The sequence below is a fragment of the Salmo salar genome, chromosome 10 (genome assembly GCF_965601325.2).
Source record: "Salmo salar chromosome 10, fSalSal1, whole genome shotgun sequence".
Taxonomy (NCBI): Eukaryota; Metazoa; Chordata; class Actinopteri; order Salmoniformes; family Salmonidae; genus Salmo; species Salmo salar.
The window spans coordinates 30,647,267-30,671,022 of record NC_138300.1 but is presented as its reverse complement, the minus strand read 5'-3'; the positions used below and the strand labels follow the sequence as shown (position 1 = coordinate 30,671,022).

General features: G+C 41.8%; 1 protein-coding gene across 2 annotated transcripts in view; it reads right to left on the bottom strand.

Annotated features, from left to right (window-relative positions):
- Positions 1-18,119, bottom strand: part of LOC106613954 (leucine-rich repeat-containing protein 52) — a 29,578-nt gene extending 11,459 nt beyond the window's left edge. Inside the window, exons 1-2 of one of the 2 annotated variants that reach the window (XM_014216810.3) lie at positions 17,926-18,119; positions 16,690-17,682 (exon numbers count right to left, since the gene is read on the bottom strand). In XM_014216810.3, the coding sequence (XP_014072285.1) occupies positions 16,690-17,338 (649 nt within the window). In that variant the 5' untranslated portion in view covers positions 17,339-17,682; positions 17,926-18,119. Of the gene's footprint in view, positions 1-16,689 lie in introns of both variants that reach the window. The other variant, XM_014216809.3, reaches the window with a different exon arrangement.
- Between the last annotated feature and the right edge of the window lie 5,637 nt (positions 18,120-23,756).

Here is a 23,756-nt window from a genome sequence, read left to right as displayed (position 1 = left end):
TTCTGTTTAGTTGTTTTACCTGACGGAACTGTTGGTCGTTGTTATTTTGCTGTTTAAGTGTTCTCATAAAATAAATTAAGAATGAGCACTATCCACGCTGCGCCTTGGTCTCTTCACTATGACGCTTGTGACAGCTTGGCCATATTGACCATTGTTATGTTTGGAGGAAAAAGGGGGAGGCTTGCAAGCCGAAGAACACCATCCCAACCGTGAAGCACGAGGGTGGCAGGATAATGTTGTGGGAGTGCTTTGGTGCAGGAGGGACTGGTGCACTTCACAAAATAGATGGCATCATGAGGGGGAAAATGATGTTGATATATTGAAGCAACATCTCCAGATATCAGTCAGGAAGTTAAAGCTTGGTCGCAAATGTGTCTTCCAAATGGACAATGACCCCAAGCATACTTCCAAAGTTGTGGCAAAATGGCTTGAGGACAACAAAGTCAAGGTATTGGAGTGGCCATCACAAAGGCCTGACCTCAATCCAATAGAAAATATGTGGGCAGAACTGAAAAAGCTTGTGCGAGCAAGGAGGCCTAGAAACCTGACTCCGTTACACCAGCTCTGTCAGGAGGAATGGGACAACATTCACCCAACTTATTGTGGGAAGCTTGTGGAAGGCTACCTGAAGCGTTTGACCCAAGTTAAACAATTTAAAGCCAATGCTACCAAATACTAATTTAGTGTATGTAAACTTCTGACCCATTGGGAATGTGATGAAAGAAATAAAAGCTGAAATAAATCAATCTCTATTATTATTCTGATATTTCTCAATCTTAAAATAAAGTGGTGATCCTACCTGACCTAAGACAGGGAATTTTTACAAGGATTAAATGTCAGGAATTGTGAAAAACTGAGTTTAATGTATTTGGCTAAGGTGTATGTAAACTTCGACTTCAACTGTCTAAAGTATTTTAAAAAATATATGGTTGCGTTTGTATGATTAAATGCTGTTCAAAATGTCCTGTAAATTAAATGAAAATGCTGTGTGTCTATATCACCTTGTAGTGGGCCTACAATAGTCCTCAAATGTGAATTGCAGTTCAATGTGGCGAGACACATATTAGGGATGTATTCCAATTTGCTTTAACGAGCTACAAATTTGCATGCTGAGAATATTGTGGTATTAGTAGGTAAAACTTCAATAACATGAAATTTTCTTTCAAATATTCTGAGGACCTCTAAGACAAGGTAAAATGTATATTGCGTGAACATCAATGGAATCTTATGTTAAACATAAAACAAATTGGCTATGAACGTCATCAGAACAGTGGGCAACATTGTGGGAATGTTCAGTGCAACCTTTATGAATATCACAAGAATATTCTTGCAACAACCAAGACAACTCCCATAATTTAATGAAATGTTCTGGGAACCTTTAAAGAACTTAGACTAGGTGTTCTGTCAACATTCTTACAACATTAAGGTAATGTCCTATGCAACCTAACTTAAACATTGTATTAATGTTATCACAACTGAGCCTATATTGTGTTTTGGGAACCTCTCTTGTAATGCACCCACATTGTTCCCACAACCTAATTAAATGTTCTGGGAACCTTTGAACTCAGTTCTGTCAATATTCTTGCAACATCAAAGGAATGTTTTGTGCACCCTGATACAAACATTATCTGAACGTCAGCACAATCTCCTGTCATATCCCAACAATATTCCCACAACCTAAAGAAATGTTTTCTGAACTTTTATTAACTGAAACATTTCTTCAGTGAACGTTCTTATAACACAGTTGAATGCTTTTTGCACCCTAAAATTAACATTGTATAATCATCCGCACAACTGAACAGTTTTTGTGTTTTGGACACATATCTTTTGCGATGTCCCCACAATGATCCCAGCAGACTGTTCCCACAACCTAATGAAACATTCTGGAAACATTTAAAGAACAGACGAAATGTGTTCTGGGAATGTTCTTGTAACATTAGGTCAATGTTTTTTGCACCCAAAAATAAACATTGTTTTAAAATATATACCATACCAGTCAAAAGTTTTAGAACAGCTACTCTTTCAATGGTCTTTCATTATTTTTTATATTTTCTACGTTGCTGAATAATAGTGAAGACATCAAAACTATGAAATAACATATATGGAATCATGTAGTAACCAAAAAAGTGTAAAACAAATTTTAAGAATAGATTTGAAGAATTTGAGATTCTAGATAGATATATATGAGATGAAATGCGAGTTCCTAATGATTTCAGGAAGCCAAGCTATAGCTCTGAGACGTTCAAAGCAATGGGGCAGCCATTTTGATCAAGAGAGATCTTTAGCAAATATGCATATTTTCTCTAACCATAAACATACAAATAGACTCAGCAAAAAAATAAACATACTCTCACTGTCAACTGCGTTTATTTTCAGCAAACTTAAAGTGTAAATATTTGTATGAACATAAGATTCAACAACTGAGAAACTGAACAAGTGAACATTATTCCAACAGAAATGGAATAATGTGTCCCTGAACAAAGGGGGGGTCAAAATCAAATGTAACAGTCAGTATCTGGTGTGGCCACCAGCTGCATTAAGTACTGCAGTGCATCTCCTCCTCATGGACTGCACCAGATTTGCTGTGAGATGTTACTCCACTCTTCCACCAAGGCACCTGCAAGTTCCCGGACATTTCTGGGGGGGGAATGGCCCTAGCCCTCACCCTCCGATCCAACAGGTCCCAGACGTGCTCAATGGGATTGAGATCCGGGCTCTTCGCTGGCCATGGCAGAACACTGACATTCCTGTCTTGCAGGAAATCAGGCACAGAATGAGTAGTATGGCTGGTGGCATTGTCATGCTGGAGGGTCATGTCAGGATGAGCCTGCAGGAAGGGTACCACGAGGGAGGAGGATGTCTTCCCTGTAACACACAGCTTTGTCATTGCAGGCAATCTCAACAAGCTCAGTCCGATGATACTGTGACACACCGCCCCAGACCATGTCGGTCCCTCCACCTCGATCCTTCTCCAGAGTACAGACCTCGGTGTAACGCTCATTCCTTCGACGATAAACGCGAATCCGACCATCCCCCTTGGTGAGACAAAACCGCGACTCCTCAGTGAAGAGCACTTTTTGCCAGTCCTGTCTGGTCCAGCGATGGTGGGTTTGTGCCCATAGGCGACGCTGTTGCCTGTGATGTCTGGTGAGGACCTGCCTTACAACAGGCCTACAAGCCCTCAGTCCAGCCTCTCTCAGCCTATTGCGGACAGTCTGAGCACTGATGGAGGGATTGTGCGTTCGTAGTGTAACTCGGGCAGTTGTTGTTGCCATCCTGTACCTGTCCCGCAGGTGTCTTGTTGGGATGTACCGATCCTGTGCAAGTGTTGTTACACGTGGTCTGCCACTCCGAGGATGATCAGTACGGACATTGCAATTTATTGCCCTGGCCACATCTGCAGTCCTCATGCCTCCTTGCAGCATGCCTAAGGCACATTCACGCAGATGAGCAGGGACCCTGGGCATCTTTCGGTGTTTTTCAGAGTCAGTAGAAAGGCCTCTTTAGTGTCCTAAGTTTTCATAACTGTGACCTTAATTGTCTACCGTCTGTAAACTGTTAGTGTCTTAACGACCGTTCTACAGGTGCATGCCCATTAATTGTTTATGGTTCATGGAACAAGCATGGGAAACAGTGTTTAAACCCTTTACAATGAAGATCTGTGAAGATGTTTGGATTTTTACGAATTATCTTTGAAAGACAGGGTCCTGAATAAAATGACTTTTCTTTTTGTTGAGTTCATAAGGAAGGTGAAATCTTATAGTTAGTCATTTTATAATTTGAATAACTTGAATATACTATATTTAGAAAGCATTTAAGTCATTTCATACAGTTTTGTTGACTAGGAAATACATCATAAAATATATTTCTACTGCGGGCTTGAGATTGTGTTCTCAAAAGTGACTACACCTCAGTAATTTTTAACTATTTTTATCAGAAAGGTGAGATTGTAACCTTCCTTTCAGCATTACTAGTTATTGTTTATGACCCTCTCATGATAAATAAGTACTTTTGGGGATTACGTAGATTACATTTAGTTACATTCAACTGGATAATCATCCACACAACTGGACAGTTCTTTTGTGTTTTGGGAACACATCTTTTGTGATGTGCCCACAATGTTCCCACCAGACTGTTCCCACAACCTAATTAAACATTCTGGGAACCTTTAATGTACAGCCAAAATGTGTTCCGGGAACGTTCTTGCAACATCGTGTGAAAGTTTTATACAAGCATTGTATAATAATCAGCAAGACTGGATGTTGTGGGAACTTTCACAGAAACAATTTTAGTTTGCTGGGGAAACATTAGTGGTACATTGTTTTATTACATTACCTGGAAACCTAATGACAACTTTTGGGGAATGTTCTGCGGTGGTTGTTACAGTTGTGCACAACATTTCTGTGAATGTTAGGAGAACATTCCAAGGATATTTCATTTAAAACATAAAAAAAGATGGGATGTTATCATTCTAATGTTAGGGTTTTATCTATCTAGAACTTAATGGGAATCGTAGCTAATGTTCTTGGAATGTTTGATGGAATGGCTATTATTACTATTAACCACTGGACAGTAGTGTCACTGTCATACTATACTGGCCCTGTGAAGTATGCCACTTTCAAATGACCAGTCAAATCAAATCAAACCTTAGTGAAATGCTTACTCACAAGCCCTTAACCAACAATGCAGTTAAGAAAAATACAAAAGAAAATAAGACAAAGTAACAAATAATTAAAGAGCAGCAGTAAAATAACAATAGCGAGGCTATATACTGGGAGTACCGGTACAGAGACAATGTGCGGGTACCGGTTTGTCGAGGTTATTGAGGTAATATGTACATGTGGGTAGAGTTATTAAAGTGTAGTGTCTTGCGGTCGGAGGCCGAGCAGTTGCCTGGAATGCCAGTTGCCATTCCAGGCAGTGATGCAACCAGTCAGGATGCTCTCGATGGTGCAGCTGTAGAACCTTTTGAGGATCTGATTTGGTCCCAGGGCTGTGTGTGTGTGTGTGTGTGTGTGTGTGTGTGTGTGTGTGTGTGTGTGTGTGTGTGTGTGTGTGTGTGTGTGTGTGTGTGTGCGTGCGTGCGTGCGTGCGTGCGTGCGTGCGTGCGTGCGTGCGTGCGTGCGTGCGTGCAAGCGTGTTTGCACGTGTGTGTGTCCAGGGAGCAGGTCAGTAAATAGTAGGAGAAATAAGAGCAGTGCTGATCTTTGTTTTCTATTTCCCTGGGTTGATACCTTGCTGCTGACCTCCATCTGAGAGTGGCTCGTGTTCAGTGCAACAGACAGTCTGTTTGTGTTGAACTGGTAATGAGGTCATATTGTTTGAATTTTGGAGCAATAATTCATCTTCAAAATATAGCAAACAAGATTATTATCCAAAAATCAGTGATACATGCACGCATACTCGCTCTCTCTCCCCCCTCCACTCCCCCCCTCCCTCCATAATCTAGGGTAAAGTAGTCATTAACATGCTTGTTAAATGAACTCCTGGCTCCACAGTACAGAGCAGCAGTAACTGGACTAATAGGGAGAGATGTATAAGGTTACATAACATGACCCTGAATAAACCTACAAGCTGAAGTCCCATACTGATACTACAGGCTCAATACTGCTTGGCTCCATACATAATAGGAAAATAACAAGACTGATCACCTCTCATACTGTCTCAGATTATCTTGATCCCTGACCTCTGACCCCCAACCTGAAGTCTGACCCCAAGTTAACAACAGTTAAAGTCACAACCAGCATATCGTGGTCTACTGGTGAGTTAGAAAGGGTAATTGGTTCTGGTGAGGTCTAAGTACTGTCAACACTGGACTGTCTGACCATTAATGTTAGAGTGGGTTGGTGCTGATTGCTATTGAGAACAATAACCTCAAATAGCCTACTGCTTTAGTACCAGCACCTCTTATGAAATACAATTGAATGTCAGTGTGCCACCTTTTTCCAGTTCTGACGGCCGGTTTGGAACATCTGAGTATTGTAGCAGACTACAGTATGCTAAAAGCTAAATGGGTGTGTATGCTGCAGAGTAGAGTAATGTCATTACTGCAGAGTCTACACTGAGCAGCTATGACTCAGGATCACACACACACACACTCGATTTAGCAGTTTTAGATGGTTAACCATGATCTCCTTCCATTACTGTGTGTGTGACCTTGACAGAGTGAGCAGTGACAGTCGCAGCAGTTCGGTTGGACTAGACCAACCGAATGGACACTCACTGAGCACTAAAACCAAAGAGCCTCTATGTGTGAACAGACACACTCATCATACAAACAAGCAAGCTAGTAACACAGACACAAACACTAACATACAAGCATAAATTGTGTTTGTGGGCACACACACAGTACGCACACATTGGCTTGAACACCTAGAGCTGCTGTGTGAAAGCAGAGCTGGGCTGCACTGTGCCGAATCACCGGCTGCATTCCAGACGAGTTATTACACACAGCAGAGCTAAATACAAGAACATTTACATTTCACTGGAGTGCTGAAGGAATGATGTTCCTGAAACATAATAACTGACACTCTCTCCCTCATCTGTCCCGACTCAGAGAAAGCAGCAATGAAGTCAGATAACAGAGTAAGTTCCACCACTTCATAGCGTACTCAAGTACCACACACACACAGAGAGAGAGAGCTGATATGGGTTGTGAGGTATTAACCTGGAAGGCAGACTCCTGCTCCGACTGTAAACACAGCTATTTATAACACCCTAATTATGACCGTGTGTGTGTGTGTGCCGTTTGTGTGTGTACATATGGTAATCCTATGGAGGAGGATTCTACTTTTATCTTTCTGTTTTTAATCTTTCCTCCCAACCTCATCGATGCAGAACAAATTGCTTAGAATTATGGATGGATGTGTGTGAGTAGCTGTACTGTGTGCTCGTGCATGAATGCTTGTTTGTGTGTGTTTGTGTACTACTGCATGTGTGTGAGAGAGCCACTGATGTGGTTATGCTCTTGATTGCTTATTCTGAGAAAAGGCCCTTTTGCCCTCCAAACAAATGTCATATAGCTGAACTGAAGTAAGAAGACAGATCTTCTTTTAGAAAAATGGCTAAAAACAACATTTCTGTCGTTGAATAGGACTGGTGCTCACCAGTAGCAACTCTTATAGAACACTGGCTGTAAAACATGATTAAAATGAGTACCGGACACTTTTTCATTCCACTTCAAGCACTTCTATTGTTTGGTAAAAAAAAAAAAAATCAGCATCTCTTTAGACGTATGAAGAAAGACAGCTATATATATATATATATATATATATATATATATATATATATATATATATATGAATGAGAGAGAGAGAGAGAGAGAGAGAGAGAGAGAGAGAGAGAGAGAGAGAGAGAGAGAGAGACTAAGAATAGTTGACCTTTCTTCATCACATCAACTAGGCTGAATAATTCCTTAACGCGCGCGCACACACACACACACTCTACTATGGTATTAATCAGATCACCATAATTTCAATGCCTCATCCTTCCCGCCATCCTTTCACGGTGATCCCTCCTTCCTGCGTTGAAGGATGAGAAGAAAGTGAAGGTCAGATGGCAACAGCTCTCTTACTCTCTCTCCCTTGTTTGTTCTCTCGGTCGGTCTTCTCTTTCTCATCTCTATATCTGTCTATCATTTTCTATTTCATTGTTCATCTCTCTCGCTCTCTCTCACACACAAACCCATGCCTCTGTCTTATACACTTGCGTTACACAGCTAACCTTCGACCCTGCCCTGCTTTTAGAATGTTAGAGCAAACACACACAATAATGCCATAATCAAAACACATAGCAACCAACCCCCTAGAGCCGATTGACGCAATGGGTGCATCATTCTAAGTTACATTTAAAAAATCCTGATAACAATTTGTCAGTTTAAGCTAGAGATATGCGTCTCAATCCACTGCATCCGCCAGTGTCGCACTTCCGCATCTGCGGTGAAAGGTGACAGAGCTAGAGCGGTGTTTGTAAGACCATGAGACATCCCCCAAAATTGGTCTTCTCACGAAAACGTCTGAACGGTTTGACCTACAACTATTATGACCACTGTATATAAAGGGGAGACACTCACAAAAATGGTGTTTTCCGTTTTGCTCTACGACCCCCACAAGTGTCACGAGACTTGTCTGAAAGTAACCAGTACCGGTTAAAAAAAACTAATGGATGTATGAAGATAGTTTTGTGCCTACCCAAAAAAAGGGGCTAAATATGTGTAAAAATAAATATATACACAGTACCAGTCAAAAGTTTGGACATGCCTACTAGGGTTTTTATTTTTTAATATTTTCTACATTGTAGAATAACAGTGAAGACATCAAAACTATGAAATAACACATATGGAATCATGTAGTAACCAAAAAAGTGTTAAAGATTATTCAAAGTAGCCACCCTTTGCCTTGATGACAGCTTTGCACACTATTTGCATTCTCTCAACCAGCTTCATGAGGTAGTCACCTGGAATGCATTTTAATTAACTGTGTGCCTTGTTAACCTGTTGGGTCTAGGGGGCAGCATTTGCACGTCTGGATAAAAAAAATGTACCCGATTTAATCTGGTTACTAATCCTACCCAGTAACTAGAATATGCATATACTTATTATATATGGATAGAAAACACTCTAAAGTTTCCAAAACTGTTTGAATGGTGTCTGTGAGTATAACAGAACTCATTTGGCAGGCAAAACCCTGAGACATTTTCTGACAGGAAGTGGATACCTGATGTGTTGTATTGACTTTAAACCTATCCCATTGAAAAACACAGGGGTTTAGGAATATTTTGGCACTTCCTATTGCTTCCACTAGATGTCACCAGCCTTTACAAAGTGTTTTGAGTCTTCTGGAGGGAGATCTGACCGAACAAGAGCCATGGAACGGTGATGTCCCATTAGACACCTGGCGCGCTACTTCATGTTGGGTACCCTCGTTCCAATACGTTATGAAAGAGTATGCATTCGTCCACCTTGAATATTATTCATGTTCTGGTTAAAAAAGGCCCTAATGATTTATGCTATACAACGTTTGACATGTTTGAACGAACGGAAATATATTTTTTCCCCTCGTTCATGACGAGAAGTCCGGCTGGCTTACATCATGTGCTAACGAGACGGAGATTTTTGGACATAAATGATGAGCTTTTTTGAACAAAACTACATTCGTTATGGACCTGTGATACCTGGAAGTGACATCTGATGAAGAGAATCAAAGGTAATGGATTATTTACATAGTATTTTCGATTTTAGATCTCCCCAACATGACGTCTAGTCTGTATCGCAACGCGTATATTTCTGGGCGCAGTGCTCAGATTATTGCAAAGTGTGATTTCCCAGTAAGGTTATTTTTAAATCTGGCAAGTTGATTGCGTTCAAGAGATGTAAATCTATAATTCTTTAAATGACAATATAATATTTTAACAATGTTTTCTAATTTTAATTATTTAATTTGTGACGCTGACTTGACTGCCGGTTATTGGAGGGAAACGATTTCCTCAACATCAATGCCATAGTAAAACGCTGTTTTTGGATATAAAAATGAACTTGATAGAACTAAAAATGCATGCATTGTCTAACATAATGTCCTAGGAGTGTCATCTGATGGAGATTGTAAAAGGTTAGTGCATCATTTTAGCTGGTTTTATGGTTTTGGTGACCCTGTCTTTGACTTGACAAAACATTACACACAACTCTTGTAAATGTACTGTCCTAACATACTCTAAATTTATGCTTTCGCCGTAAAACCTTTTTGAAATCGTAAAACGTGGTTAGATTAAGGAGATGTTTATCTTTCAAATGGTGTAACATAGTTGTATTTTTGAAAAATTTGAATTTTGACATTTATTTGGATTCAAATGTGCCGCTCTTGAAATGCACCTGCTGTTGATGGAGTGCACCACGGGTGGCACGCTAGCGTCCCACCTAGCCCCAAGAGGTTAAAAGTTCATTTGTGGAATTGCTTTCCTTCTTAATGCGTTTGAGCCAATCAATTGTGTTGTGACAAGGTAGGGGTGGTATACAGAATATAGCCCTATTTGGTAAAAGACCAAGTCCATATTATGTCAAGAACATCTCAAATAAGCAAAGAGAAGCGACAGTCCATCATTACTTTAAGACATCAGTCAATACGGAACATTTGAAGAACTTTGAAAGTTTCTTCAGGTAAAAGTTGCAAAAACCATCAAGAGCTATGATGAAACTGGCTCTCATGGAGGACCACCGCAGGAAAGGAAGACCCAGAGTTACCTCTGCTGCAGAGGATAAGTTCATCAGAGTTACCAGCCTCAGAAATTCCAGTGAAATAAATGCGTCGCAGAGTTCAAGTAACAGACACATATCAGCATCAACTGTTCAGAAGGGACTGCATGAATCAGGACTGTGTGGTTCCCACCGTGAAGCATGGAGGTGGTGGTGTGATGGCGCTTTGCTGGTGACACTGTCTGTGATTTATTTAGAATTCAAGGCACACTTAACCAGCATGGCTACCACAGCATTCTGCAGCGATACACCATCCCATCTGGTTTGGGCTTAGTGGGACTATCATTTGTTTTTCCAACAGGATAATGATCCAACACACCTCCAGGCTGTGTAATGGCTATTTGACCAAGAAGGAGAGTGATGAAGTGCTGCATAAGATGACCTGGCCTCCACAATCCCCCGACCTCAACCCAATTGAGATGGTTTGGGATGCGTTGGACCGCAGAGTGAAGGAAAAGCAGCCAACAAGTGCTCAGCATATGTAGCAACTCCAAGACTGTTGGAAAAGCATTCCAGGTGAAGCTGGTTGAGAGAATGCCAAGAGTGTGCAAAGCTGTCATATGTACAATACCGTTCAAAAGTTTGGGGTCACTTAGAAATGTCCTTGTTTTTGAAAGAAAATCCAAAAAGAAATTCAGTAAAATAACAAAATTTATCAGAAATACAGTGTAGACATTGTTAATGTTGTAAATTACTATTGTAGCTGGAAACGGCTGGTTTTTAATGGAATATTTACATAGGCGTACAGAGGCCCATTATCAGCAACCATCACTCCTGTGTTCCAATGGCACGTTGTGTTAGCTAATCCAAGTTTATAATTTTAAAAGGCTAATTGATCATTAGAAAACACTTTTGCAATTATGTTAGCACAGCTGAAAACTGTTGTCCTGATTAACTTTTTAGTGACAGGGGGCAGTATTTGGAAATTCGGATGAATGACATGCCCAAATTAAACTGCCTACTACTTGGGCTCAGAACGTAGGATATGCATATTATTTTGGATAGAAAACACTCTGAAGTTTCTAAAACTGTTTGAATGATGTCTGTGAGTATAACAGAACTCATATGGCAGGCAAAAACCTGAGAAAAAATCCAAACAGGAAGTGGTTTGTAGTTTTTCAAGACTGGGCCTATTCAGTATACAGTGACATAGGGTTCATTTTGCACTTCCTAAGGCTTCCACTAGATGTCAACAATCTTTAGAAAGTTGTTTGAGGCTTCTATGGTGAACAGAGAGCGAACAAAGGAAGTTGGAAGTTGTTGACTCAGGAGTGGACATGAGTTCATTGGCGCGCATTCACATGAGAGTTAGCTGTGTTCCATTACATTTTTCAAGACATTGGAATCGTCCGGTTGGAATATTATTGAAGTTTCATGTTAAAAAGGCCCTAAAGATTGATGCTATACATCGTTTGACATGTTTCTACGAACGTAAATATAACTTTTTTTGACTTTTCATCGTGAAAGTTTCTGCGCGCTTCCTACATTTGGAGTAGCTTACTGAACGCGCGAACAAAAAGGACATAAATGATGGACTTTATCGAACAAAACAACATTTATTGTGGACCTGGGATTCCTAGGAGTGCATTCTGATGAACATCATCAAAGGTAAGTGAATATTTATAATGCCATTTATGATTTTAGATGACTCCAAAATGGCGGGTATCTGTATTGCCTGCTGTTGTTTTCTGAGCGCTGTACTCAGATTACTGCAAAGTGTGCTTTCCCCGTGAAGCTTTTTTGAAATCTGTCACAGCGGTTGTTTATCTATAATGGAGATGTTTATCTATAATTCTTTGAATAACAGTTTAATATTTTATCAACGTTTATGATGAGTATTTCTGTAAATTGATGTGCTCATCACCGGAAGTTTTCGGAGGAAAATAATTTCTGAACATTACAGGCCAATGTAAAATGTTTTTTTTTGGATATAAATATGAACTTTATCGAGCAAAACATACATGTACTGTATAACATGAAGTCCTATGAGTGCCATCTGATGAAGACCATCAAAGGTTAGTGCTTAATTTTAGCTGTATTTCTGGTTTTTGTGACGCCTGTTCTTGCTTGGAAAATGGCTGTGTGGCTTTTATTTTTTAGGCACTGTCCAAACATAATCTAATGTTTTGCTTTCGCCATAAAGCCTTTTTGAAATCGGACAACGTGGTTGGGTTAAGGAGACGTGTATCTTTAAAATGGTGTAAAATAGTTGTATGTTTGAGAAATTTGAATTATGAAATTCTTGCTATTTTGAATTTCCCGCCCTGCTATTTCACTGGCTGTGTCCCGCTAGCGTCCCACATAGCCCATACTAATTAAAGAAGAAATAAAACTGGCCTTCTTTAGACTAGTTCAGTATCTTGAGCATCAGCATTTGTGGGTTCGATTACAGGCTCAAAATGGCCAGAAACAAAGAACTTTCTTCTGAAACTCAGTCTATTCTTGTTCTGAGAAAGGAAGCCTATTCCATGCGAGAAACTGCCAAGAAACTGAAGATCTCGTACAATGCTGTGCACTACTCCATTCACATAGAAAGAAAGAGGAGTGGGAGGCCCCGGTGCACAACTGAGCAAGAGGACAAGTACATTAGAGTGTCTAGTTTGAGAAACAGACGCCTCACAAGTCCTCAACTGGCAGCTTCATTAAATAGTACCCGAAAACACCAGTCTCAACATCAACAGTGAAGAGGTGACTCCGGGATGCTGGCTTTCTAGGCATAGTTGCAAAGAAAAAGCCATATCTCAGACTGGCCAATAAAAAGAAAAGATTAAGATTAAGAACACAGACACTGGACAGAGGAACTCTGCCTGGAAGGCCAGCATCCCGGAGTCGCCTCTTCACTGTTGACGTTGGAACACAGGAGTGATGGTGGCTGATAATGGGCCTCTGTCAGCCTATGTAGAGATTCCATTAAAAATCTGCCGTTTCCAGCTACAATAGTCATTTACAACATAAGCAATGTCTACACTGTATTTCTGATCAATTTGATTATTATTTTAATGGAGAAAAATAAATTGCTTTTCTTTCAAAAACAAGGACATTTCTAAGTGACCCCAAACTTTTGAACGGTAGTGTATATATATTTCCTGAGTTGTTTTATATCTCCTGGATTTAGGACAGATGCCTAAAAAACTTTTTTCTTAGGATTTATTTTTTTAACTGTCCTTTTTGCCATTAATGAATGTGTTAGAGGAAAGGGGATATCTAGTCAGTTGTACAACTGAATGTATTCAACAGAAATGTGTCTTCTACATTTAAAACAACCCCTCTGAATCAGAGAGGTGCGGGGGGCTGCCTTAATCGACATCCACGTCTTCGGCGCCCGGGGAACAGTGGGTTAACTGCCTTTCTCAGGGGCAGTACGACAGATTTTTACCTTGTCAGCTCGGGACTCGATCCAGCAATGTCTCAGTTACTGGCCCAACGCTCCTACCCGCCAGGCTACCTGCCGTTATTCAATGCGTTTCTATGGGCTTTAGTAGTAAAGACCAAAATCTAGATATTTTTTTTATACCTAAAAGGGTCCTAAAATTCCAAACCTATTAGCTAAATGATCCATAGTATGACCATCTTAAACAATTCCATATGTCAGCTTAGCAACCAACGTCTTAGACTCTAAAGAATAAAATATTGAACAGTGCAGGGAATCCAAAGGTTATTAACCAGATGGAACAATGTAAGTAGTTGTTCAAGGTATCATTGACTGCTGATCATAATGAATGGATTTACGGTCTCTCTCTCTCTCTCCCCATTGACACTCTGTGACTTTGTTGGCTGGTTGTGTCAATACATGTTAACACTGACACAGGTGACACATTCTGTACACACACGCAGTGGTGTAAAGTAAGTAAAAATACTTTCAAGTACTGCTTAAGTCATTTTTGGGGGGGTATCTGTACTTTACTATTTATATTGTTGACTACTTTTACTTTACTAAATTCCTAAAGAAAATAATGTACTTTTCACATTTCAGCCAAATTGAGCCGTCTGATTTGCTTATTATAAGGAATATGAAATGATTTATACTTTTACTTTTGATACTAAAGTATATTTTTGCAGTTACATTTACTTTCTATACTTAAGTATATTTAAAACCAAATACTTTTAGACTTTTACTCAAGTAGTTTTTTTCTGGGTGACTTTCACTTTTACTTGAGTAATTTTCGATTAATTAAGGTATCTTTACTTTTACTCAATTATGACAATTGGGTACTTTTTTCACCAAAGAACAGACGTGCGCGTACTTGCACGCTCACACACACAAAATAAAGTTTGTAGGGGAGCCTTCTCCATTCAGCAAGTGTAGCACGAGTCTATCCCTGTACGGCCAATCCGCAACGTGAACCCTCATTCACAAAAACACAACATACTCCCCAAGCAGCGTGCTAACCATGTTCTTGGTTGGCCGAGGCTTCAGGTCTCAGGGAAGGTGACGTCACTGCACAATGGGCTAGCTACTTCTCATCTGCTATGCTAGCGTGATGAATCCCTTTCATAGCATACAGTAGTGAGATGGGGGGAGGGGAGGAGGGAAGGAGGGGGGAGGAGGGGGGAAGGGACAAATTCTGAATGGGCTCTGATTAATCGTGCTAGAAGATGGGGAGCCCAGGTGGAACACACACACACGCACGCACGCACGCGCACACACACACACTCACAGGACGAGCTAAAGACACCAGGAATCTCTTTACATTACACTCTAAGCCCTGCAGTCATAACATGAGACATCTTAAACAACGAAGACACACAGTCGCATACACCAACCCCTAACAAACACACACACGCACCCTCTTCTCCTGACCCCATTCCCTCTCCTCCGACTGTCACTCTGGTTAGTGTACATGGATATGGCTGCAATATCAATAGACATCCATGTAATCCCATACTACGGGAGAGAGAGAAGGGAGAGATGCTTCATCTCAACATTACTGTACATAAAAACAATATCTCATCCCTTCTTTCTCTGCATGGTGTCTGGTCAAGTTCAAAGTACCAGTAACTCCCTGTAACCAGGACCTGATGCAGCTGCATGGAGCGTGAATGGTTAAAGAAGAACGACGAGAGAGGAGTGATGAGAGATGTGGAGGAGAGGACCAATGGCACAGATACAGATAGAGAGTTGCGCTGACACTGATAGTGGACGTAGTCAGTACCTCTACCCTGGCCTTTCAGATGTACAGCCAGGCTTGAACCTGGAACACCGACAAGTCCCTGTACCAAAATGCTCAACATGAAGGCTACAGTGGTATTCTCACATAGTAGATGAATGGTGGGATGCTCCACTGATCTGTGTGCCAGTAATTAGACTACTATCCTCCAGTGAGTAGGGCTATTATACATGTTCTATTCTCTTTAGTAGACCTAAATCAGTAGGCTCCTATTCTGAGAGGAGGCTAACTGACAGGAGAAGCGATGATGCCGTTGTAGGCCTCCTCTCAGTCCTGCTCTTGGCATAGATAGTGTGGAAATTCAATAGACATTGAGAATGAAAACATCTGCATATCTGCAGAGTTTTGGGAGAGTCATTGTTGTGATGTGAAGGACAGGTGGCGGTTAGGGAGAGAGGGAAAGACTGGGGAGGAGAGGGAGAGAGGGAGAGAGGAGAGGGTGTGAGAAATAGAGAGAGGAGAGTGAGGGAGAGAGAGAGGGAGGGAGAGAGGAAAGAGGAGGGAGAGAGAGAGGGAGGGAGTGATAGAGTAAAGTGGGAGAGTGAGCGAGTGAGAGTCTGTATATGGGGTGTGGAAGTCCTCTGGTCATTGAGACTTCCAATCCATTATCGGGGTCCCTGTGCTCCTGTGACGTTATTCACCCTGGCTCAGGCTCTCTGTGTGTGTGTGTGTGTGTGTGTGTGTGTGTGTGTGTGTGTGTGTGTGTGTGTGTGTGTGTGTGTGTGTGTGTGTGTGTGTGTGTGTGTGTGTGTGTGTGTGTGTGTGTGTGTGTGTGTGTGTGTGAAAACAGTGCTGGCGTCCCCGAGCAGGCTGTCAGTCACGGACTATTGATTGAGCGCCCACCATCAAATTAGCTAAATTAGTTGATGTGACGATAAGCAGTGATAAGACCTTAGAGCATCTCTGGCTCTACGTCCCAGCAGAGGACAACTGCCTGTTTACTCGCCAGAATGGTACAACAACAAAACACACGGTGCAGGTCAACAGTTTAAGCTATAGGTCTAATAACTATCCATCTACACCACCTGAGTGTTAGGACTGCACTTTCTCTGAACATCTGTCAAGCTAGACATTTATTGCAGCTGAATTAAAGACAGTAGGCTAATAAAGTGACATTTATAGGAGCACATGAGCAAGACACTGGCACAGGTCACCCATATTCTATAAACAAACAGAACCACTTAAATCCCCAAACTTGAATCCTGCTTTCTGTACAGTGGTTCACAGACACTCGTACACACAAAGCCCCCCTGACCTCTCCATCCGCATTCTCACCTTGGAACTTGAATCCTTCTATTTGGACCCAGAGGCAGAGGTCTTCCGTCTCGCAGTCACACCTCCAGGGGTTTCCACTGAGCCCCAGGGAGCGCAGAGAGGGCAGGGCGATCAGAGAGCTGATGTTCAGCGTCGTCAGGTTGTTCCTGCTCACATCCAGCACCTGCAGAGCCATGTTCTCTGAGAACGCGTCCGGGTGGATCTCACTTAGCCCCGGGTTGTCTGTTAGCCGTAGCATCACAAGGCTAGACAACGGTCCAAACGTCCGGTCCTCGATCTGGGTCAGTGTATTGAAGGACAGGTCAAGGTAGGCCAGCTTCCGGAGATTCCCGAAGGTGGACTCGGAGATCTCCATCAGGGTGTTGTTGCTGACGTCCAGGTAGACTAGATCAGACAGGTAGTTGAGTTGCAATGCTGGAAGTTCTCCGATGCGGTTGTTGGAGATGATGAGTTGGCGGGTAGCTAGAGGGAGGTCGTTGGGGAAGAGGGTGAGCTCCTGCCCGGCACACTGGACCACCAGCTGGTCGTCACACACACACCTGTCAGGGCAGCCTGCTGTAAGAGCTGGGGAAGGGGCCACCCCCATCACGAAGATAAAGAGAAAGAGTAGCCGGAGAGATTGAGCGCTTGGAGCGGGTAGGAGACGCATGATGAAGCAGCCCTGGGCGTCATGAACTCGGGCTGAGTAGGACCAGGAGGACACCCCAGGACCAGCACTCCCCCCCGGGCATCCTGCATGTGGCTGCGGGACTGGGGGTGCGGCTAGACGGCTACTCTGGAGAACCGACTCAGGTTGCGGCTTCTGCTGCTGTCTGGAGGGTTGGATAGTGGTTATATCCAGACTCTCTTTCTTCCTCTCTCGCGCCAAATGGATAACGGTCTCTAGCTCACTCACACGCACGTCCACAAGACGCCCGTGTTAATTACGAAGGTGACCCTACTGACGGACGCGCTAATCGCGTGGTGAGAATCGCTGAGGCTTATCAGGTTCTCCTGAAAGGTGAGAAGAGAGAGAAGAGAAAGATGAGATAAAAGAGAGTCTCTGTCACTCTTTTCTGTTATTGCCTCGGTATGTCTTCATTTGAAGTTAGTTGTCGGCGGAGGAATGCATTGTTCGTTTATAGTTTCCAAACTGCTGGATGGTGAAATTCAGGAAGTGATTCCTCCGCTTCCTACTAAAGAGAGTGGTGTGTAATACTGCCTGTTTTAATGGATTTGTAATAGTTTAATAATCACCGTATGTTCTGCGATGTCACTTGCTAATCCGTTATTCCGGAGCGCGAATGGAAGTGCGTCCATCCCTCATTTGCCTGCTCGGCTGGTCTGGCTGCATGTGTGTGTGTTCGCTGCTCTGCTCTCTCTTTTTGCAGCTGGGTGGGAGGGTTCTGCAGTGTGTGTGTCAGCAGTCTCTTAGTCAGACTGTGTGTGTGATTCGCTGCCACACAACTTAGTGACGTCACCAGGTGTTCAGTAGAGGCACATGGGTAAAATCACTGGGGGAGTCATGCAGTGGCGACCCGTCATTCAGGGTAGGTGGGGCTCCTCGAGCCCACATTTTTATCAAAATAGAAATAACAAATATAATAATATATATATTTTGTAATTTTTTGGGGGGTAGCTTGCCTGATTTGCATGTTATTTTGGCATTAATATGAGTCACATATCAGTTTGAAAACAATGTAAAAAAATATATATATCACTGAGTTAATAAAGCCGCATACAAACACGGTCTCTTTTTTGATTCCTTGAGTAAGGCAGCTCCAAAATGCAGGTGTTTCAGCCTAGCTCAGTGCTCTTTCTTTGATGACAAAATTTGCCCACGAAGGACCACCACGCCACCATCCTGTTCAAGTGAGCACATCACAACAAGGTGAGTCCAAAAATGTCTTATATGCTGCTGCATAAATGATGTAATATGCCAGGGAGATATGTATGCTGTAGCTAAGAAAGTAATACTAAGTGTATGTTGTGTACTGAGCTATTAGTAGCCCATGTGCCTCCCCCTAATCATTTGGTCTATTTTCACCTTTTAATTATTCATTTTGCCTACTGTTCTGAAACGGTGGTGCACATGTAGCCTATAACCTGTTTTTGAGAAATTAAAGTGAAAACAAACTTAAAGATACTAAAAACTATTTAGTTCAATCAATGTTCCTAAATAACATGTGGCTGTCCATTATACTGATTTCTGTGTGTGTGTGTGTGTGTGTGTGTGTGTGGTGTGTGTGTGTGTGTGTGTGTGTGGGGGGGGGGGGGGGGGGGGAGCTTGTTAACATCAACCTAGAAGGCAACATCTAGGCTACATATTAAACTTCAATCATCTCAGGCCCATAGCACAATATATGAGTTTATGATTAGATCAGAGTCGCTGTTATAATCATTGGTCTGTACAGAGAATTAAGTCAAAACCACAAGTCCATCTCCATCCATGGCTTAGGAAAGGGCTGATTTAGCTAGCTAGCTACTGCAGAGTAACAACATGAGCAGACCAGAAACAGACATATATTTCTGACAATGACATTTTGCTTTTGATGTGATTTGATTGGCGTGAAGCCAAATCCAAACTGGCCTCCCTTAGGGGTGGTTTTGTCGCGCCAGGACTACCCACAGTTGAGCTCAGCTCAATGCTGATTGGCAATTTTTATTTATTTATTTTTATCAAGGGAGGCCAAATGCTTGCTGGCATCAATCAATGAAACGCTACGGCGGCAACATGTCGTACTATGTTTGTCCTGACAGCATCAGATAGATGGGCTACACACACCGAGAGAGAGTGGCACATTTCCCTCACCCGGATGATTTCTCTTGTGAGATACATTCAGCAAATTGAACATTCAGAAAGCACTGAAGAAAGATAAACTGTTTAATTATTTTTTTTAAATGTATTGGTCGAATATTTGGGGAAGCCTGGATTACCTTGGCATCCGTGAATACAGACCACTGCAGGTGTTGCCCATTTCTGCCTCCCTATGCTGCAGATGACAGGGTGTGTGTGTGTCCAGACGACAGGCGATCTGGCGGACATGAAAGGAACCAGAGAGTCCAGTTACAGATTGTATCGTCTTCAGTGTGTGGAACAAAGACAGGAAGTATTTTTCTGTGTGTGTGTGTGTGTGTGTGTGTGTGTGTGTGTGTGTGTGTGTGTGTGTGTGTGTGTGTGTGTGTGTGTGTGTGTGTGTGTGTGTGTGTGTGTGTGTGTGTGTGTGTGTGTGTGTGTCGTGCGTATGTGCGCGTGGGTATGGGCGTGCATGCGTTAGAGAGAGTGTGAGAAGGAGATTGGGAGAGAGTGTCGCACCAGAAAAAAAACATTGGTTAAAACCAATAATCAAACCTCACCGTGGCAGGCATCCTCTGGGCTGCGTCTTATCAGAGTGTGTGTGTGTGTGTGTGTGTGATCAGCGACCCTCACACGCTGCTCCAGCTATTTGCTAATTTCACTAGGGTTGCACGTGGGTCTGTCTGTCTGTGAATAACGTAGGCCTTGCTGCTACTGTATAATAAATTAACATGGGCATGCAGTGTGTAATGGATTTGACACACATAGAAACAAGTATTTTTATGCCACGCTGTACCACACACACACACACACAGTTTTGTACAGCTAACCTTGTGGGGACACACAATTCAGTCCCATTCAAAATCCTATTTTCCCTAACCCGTACTCTTACCCTTACCCAAAAACCTAACCTTAACCCTAAACCTAACCCAAACCCTAAACGTAATTCTAAGCCTAACACTAAATCTAACCTTTACCCTAAACCACCTAGAAATAGCATTTGACCTAGTGGAGACTAACAAAATATCCCCAGTTGGTCCAATTTTTGTTTGTTTACTATTCTTGTGCGGACTTCTGGTCCCCACAACAGTAGTTAAACACACACACGCTGCAACAAGCTCTCACAGTCTCACTGCAGAATCCAACGTTTGTCCCTAAACATCAAATTTGGGATAGGGTTAAAACAAAATCCACGGTTAAGTTTAGGGATTCATTTTGAATGATTAAGGTTAGGGCTTTGGCGCTGCCTGTGACTGTCAAGCAAATAACCGTTGGTCTAACGGTAATTGAACACATTTAGCATCTCCTGGCTTCCATTTTAAAAAGTCTAATAAATCCATGTAATATAGCCAACACCTTCACAATAAATCCATTATTTATTTTAGACAGGTCTGAAGAAGCATGATAAAAAAGAAAATGTAGTCTATTTCAAAAGAAAAGAGTACTCTGAGTTGTCCTTATGTTAGGTCCTGATGTGGCTATGCAAATGGCTGTGGGCTACACTAGTTCCATTAGCAGACAAGATTTGCTTAGAATTCCGTGGCATTATTTTATAGTATGAAGAATACAATTGAACAAAGCTGAATAAAATATCAATATTTTCTCCAAATGATTTGAGGTGGCTGTTCTGTGTCAAGCGGTTAACAAAGAAATAGGTACTCCTTTATGCTTAATTTAGAGTTATTAATGTAACTTTAGTTGTTCTACAAACGTTGGGCTATATGTTTATATTTTTAATACATTGTAGGTCTGCTTGATGAGAGACTAATGATGATTTGAAAAAAGTTGCTTGAACTGCTTAGTGTTTTGCGCAGGCTGTACACACTCCAATAGTCTCTTATTCACAATTTGTCAAGCACTTGATAATGCCTCTGTGTGGCCATAATGCACCCTAAAAAAGTCCACACATTCACGTTTATAGCACGCACACACACACACACACACACACACACACACACACACACACACACACACACACACACACACCACACACACACACACACACACCTCTCCGTCAACTGATCGGGTCTTTTTAACAGGCTACAAGTGAAGACAGACACATCGGGGACGCAACTGCACACGTCCTTATCCAATTCCGAGGTGCATTTTGAAGATATTGGATGAACTGTCCACATTAACTTTTCGTCAGCCAAGATGAGTAGTTTTTACTAACAGCAAAAGCACTAGCATATGTCAATGTACTATCCCCCAAAGTACAAAAGTCGACCTATTCTATTCTGTGCGAGAAATAAATATTCCAACCAGTCTGGGACAGTTGTGGGATGCGATAGATCCCAAATTAATTCAACCACTAGCATCAAAAAACATTTTCTATGCAATGTGGCTGACGCAACAGATCAGAACGTTTAGCTTAAGATGTTGATAAACTATTAGGCTATTTCTTCACATTATAAGCGCAGCAATGCGCACTTGGTAGTAGGCTATAAGCACAAAAAGTTCCATTAGTTGAAAACACCATTATCAAAAGTGACTGCAAATGCAATTATGCATGTAATGCTTTTACTATAAAAGGTGCGCTTTTATGGTAAAAAATGATCTTCCCCAAACTTAAAACTCACGCGGTGCTTATATATGCAAGTTAGGCTCTACACCCCTTGTAAAGCAGATTCATGTGCTTAATTGTAATTAGTTATTTGGCCACTTTAGTTGTGATACAAATCTTATTAAAACATATGGGCTAGGCTACATGAGGTGTGCGACTATGATTGAACAAATTGCAAAAAAAAGGCATTGTTTCTTATGCTGGGCATCATTTACATATACTAAGTAATATATGTGTGACATTTGTTTTGATTTAGAATGAACCATTATCAAGCATATCGAAAGGGGCAGCGGGAAAAAAATACATGTAATATTTGCACTTAAATAGCGAATGGATGACGCCTTTCCCCGTGGTTTATTTTCATGCCAATTGTAAAGATAAGCAATGTGCTTAATATTAGGAAAGTTGAGAAATAAATATAGTAGGCCTAGCCTACAGAAAGCTGATCCTCCTCTTTTTATTAGCGGCCACCACTCTGTTGTTTTCTCCCGCAATTACATAGCCTATAGAAATCAAATCAAATTTGATTAGTCACATGCGCCGAATACAACAGGTGTAGACCTTACAGTGAAATGCTTACTTACGAGCCCCTAACCAACAATGCAGTTTAAAAAAAATACAGATAAGAATAAGACATACAAGTAACAAGTAATTAAAGAGCAGCAGTAAAGTAACAATAGCGAGACTATATACAGGGTGGTACCGGTTAGTTGAGGTAGTATGTGCATGTAGGTAGAGTCATTAAAGTGACTATGCATAGATGACAACAGAGAGTAGCAGTGGTGTAAAGAGGGGGTGAGGAGGGGTGGCACTGCAAATAGTCTGGGTAGCCATTTGACTAGATGTTCAGGAGTCTTATGGCTTGGGGGTAGAAGCTGTTTAGAAGCCTCTTGGACCTAGACTTGGCGCTATGGTACCAATGTTGCACAACATGAGCTTATGGGCTCTCATGAAGTGTTTGATTAGATCTTCGAATATATTTGCATTGATGTCAGAGTGATTAGAGGGACAACAGAGTGCTGAGTACCAGGCAGTTAGCAAGTTTAGTAGGCTACTAATGACCATCAGCAGCATCAGAGCTTGGAGAAGCCTAATCACTGTGACTAAATGATCACGTGGAATTTGACTGCCTTCATCACTCGTGACCGCCGGTGTGGCGGTAATACAGTCACTGCAACAGCCCTAGTTAAGGTAAGGGTTAAGGTAAAAAAATATATATATATGAAAGAGTGCCTAGATCTGGTATTGAAAATGCGACCCTCAGAGCCAGAGCTCGCAGCTTATGCCCACCCACCACCCCATCCACTACCCAAGCCTACATGATGGTAATAGCGTCCACTGTTGGCCCTTGCGGCTGGTTTTGAAGTCATCTCCCGATGTCCTGCTTACCTGGATGGATGTCAAATTTTGCTGTGGATCTTGAGCAACCTGGCTGCACACACACCTAGTATCCAGCAGTAATAGGACACCACCCTCTGGCATGGTAGAGATATTATTATTATTATTATTATTATTATTATTATTATTATGATGATGGTGCTTTATTGCTAATGGACAGTATTAACAGCAAGGGCATATACAGTTACAGTTAACACCCCCCCCCCCCATACGCACACATAACAGTATCTAAAAGACTGCAGTGGAATAGTCACAACACTATCCCCTTAACTATAAACACTTACAGTATACCAGTGATTCATATGATTGAGTAACGTCTATAAAGGTACA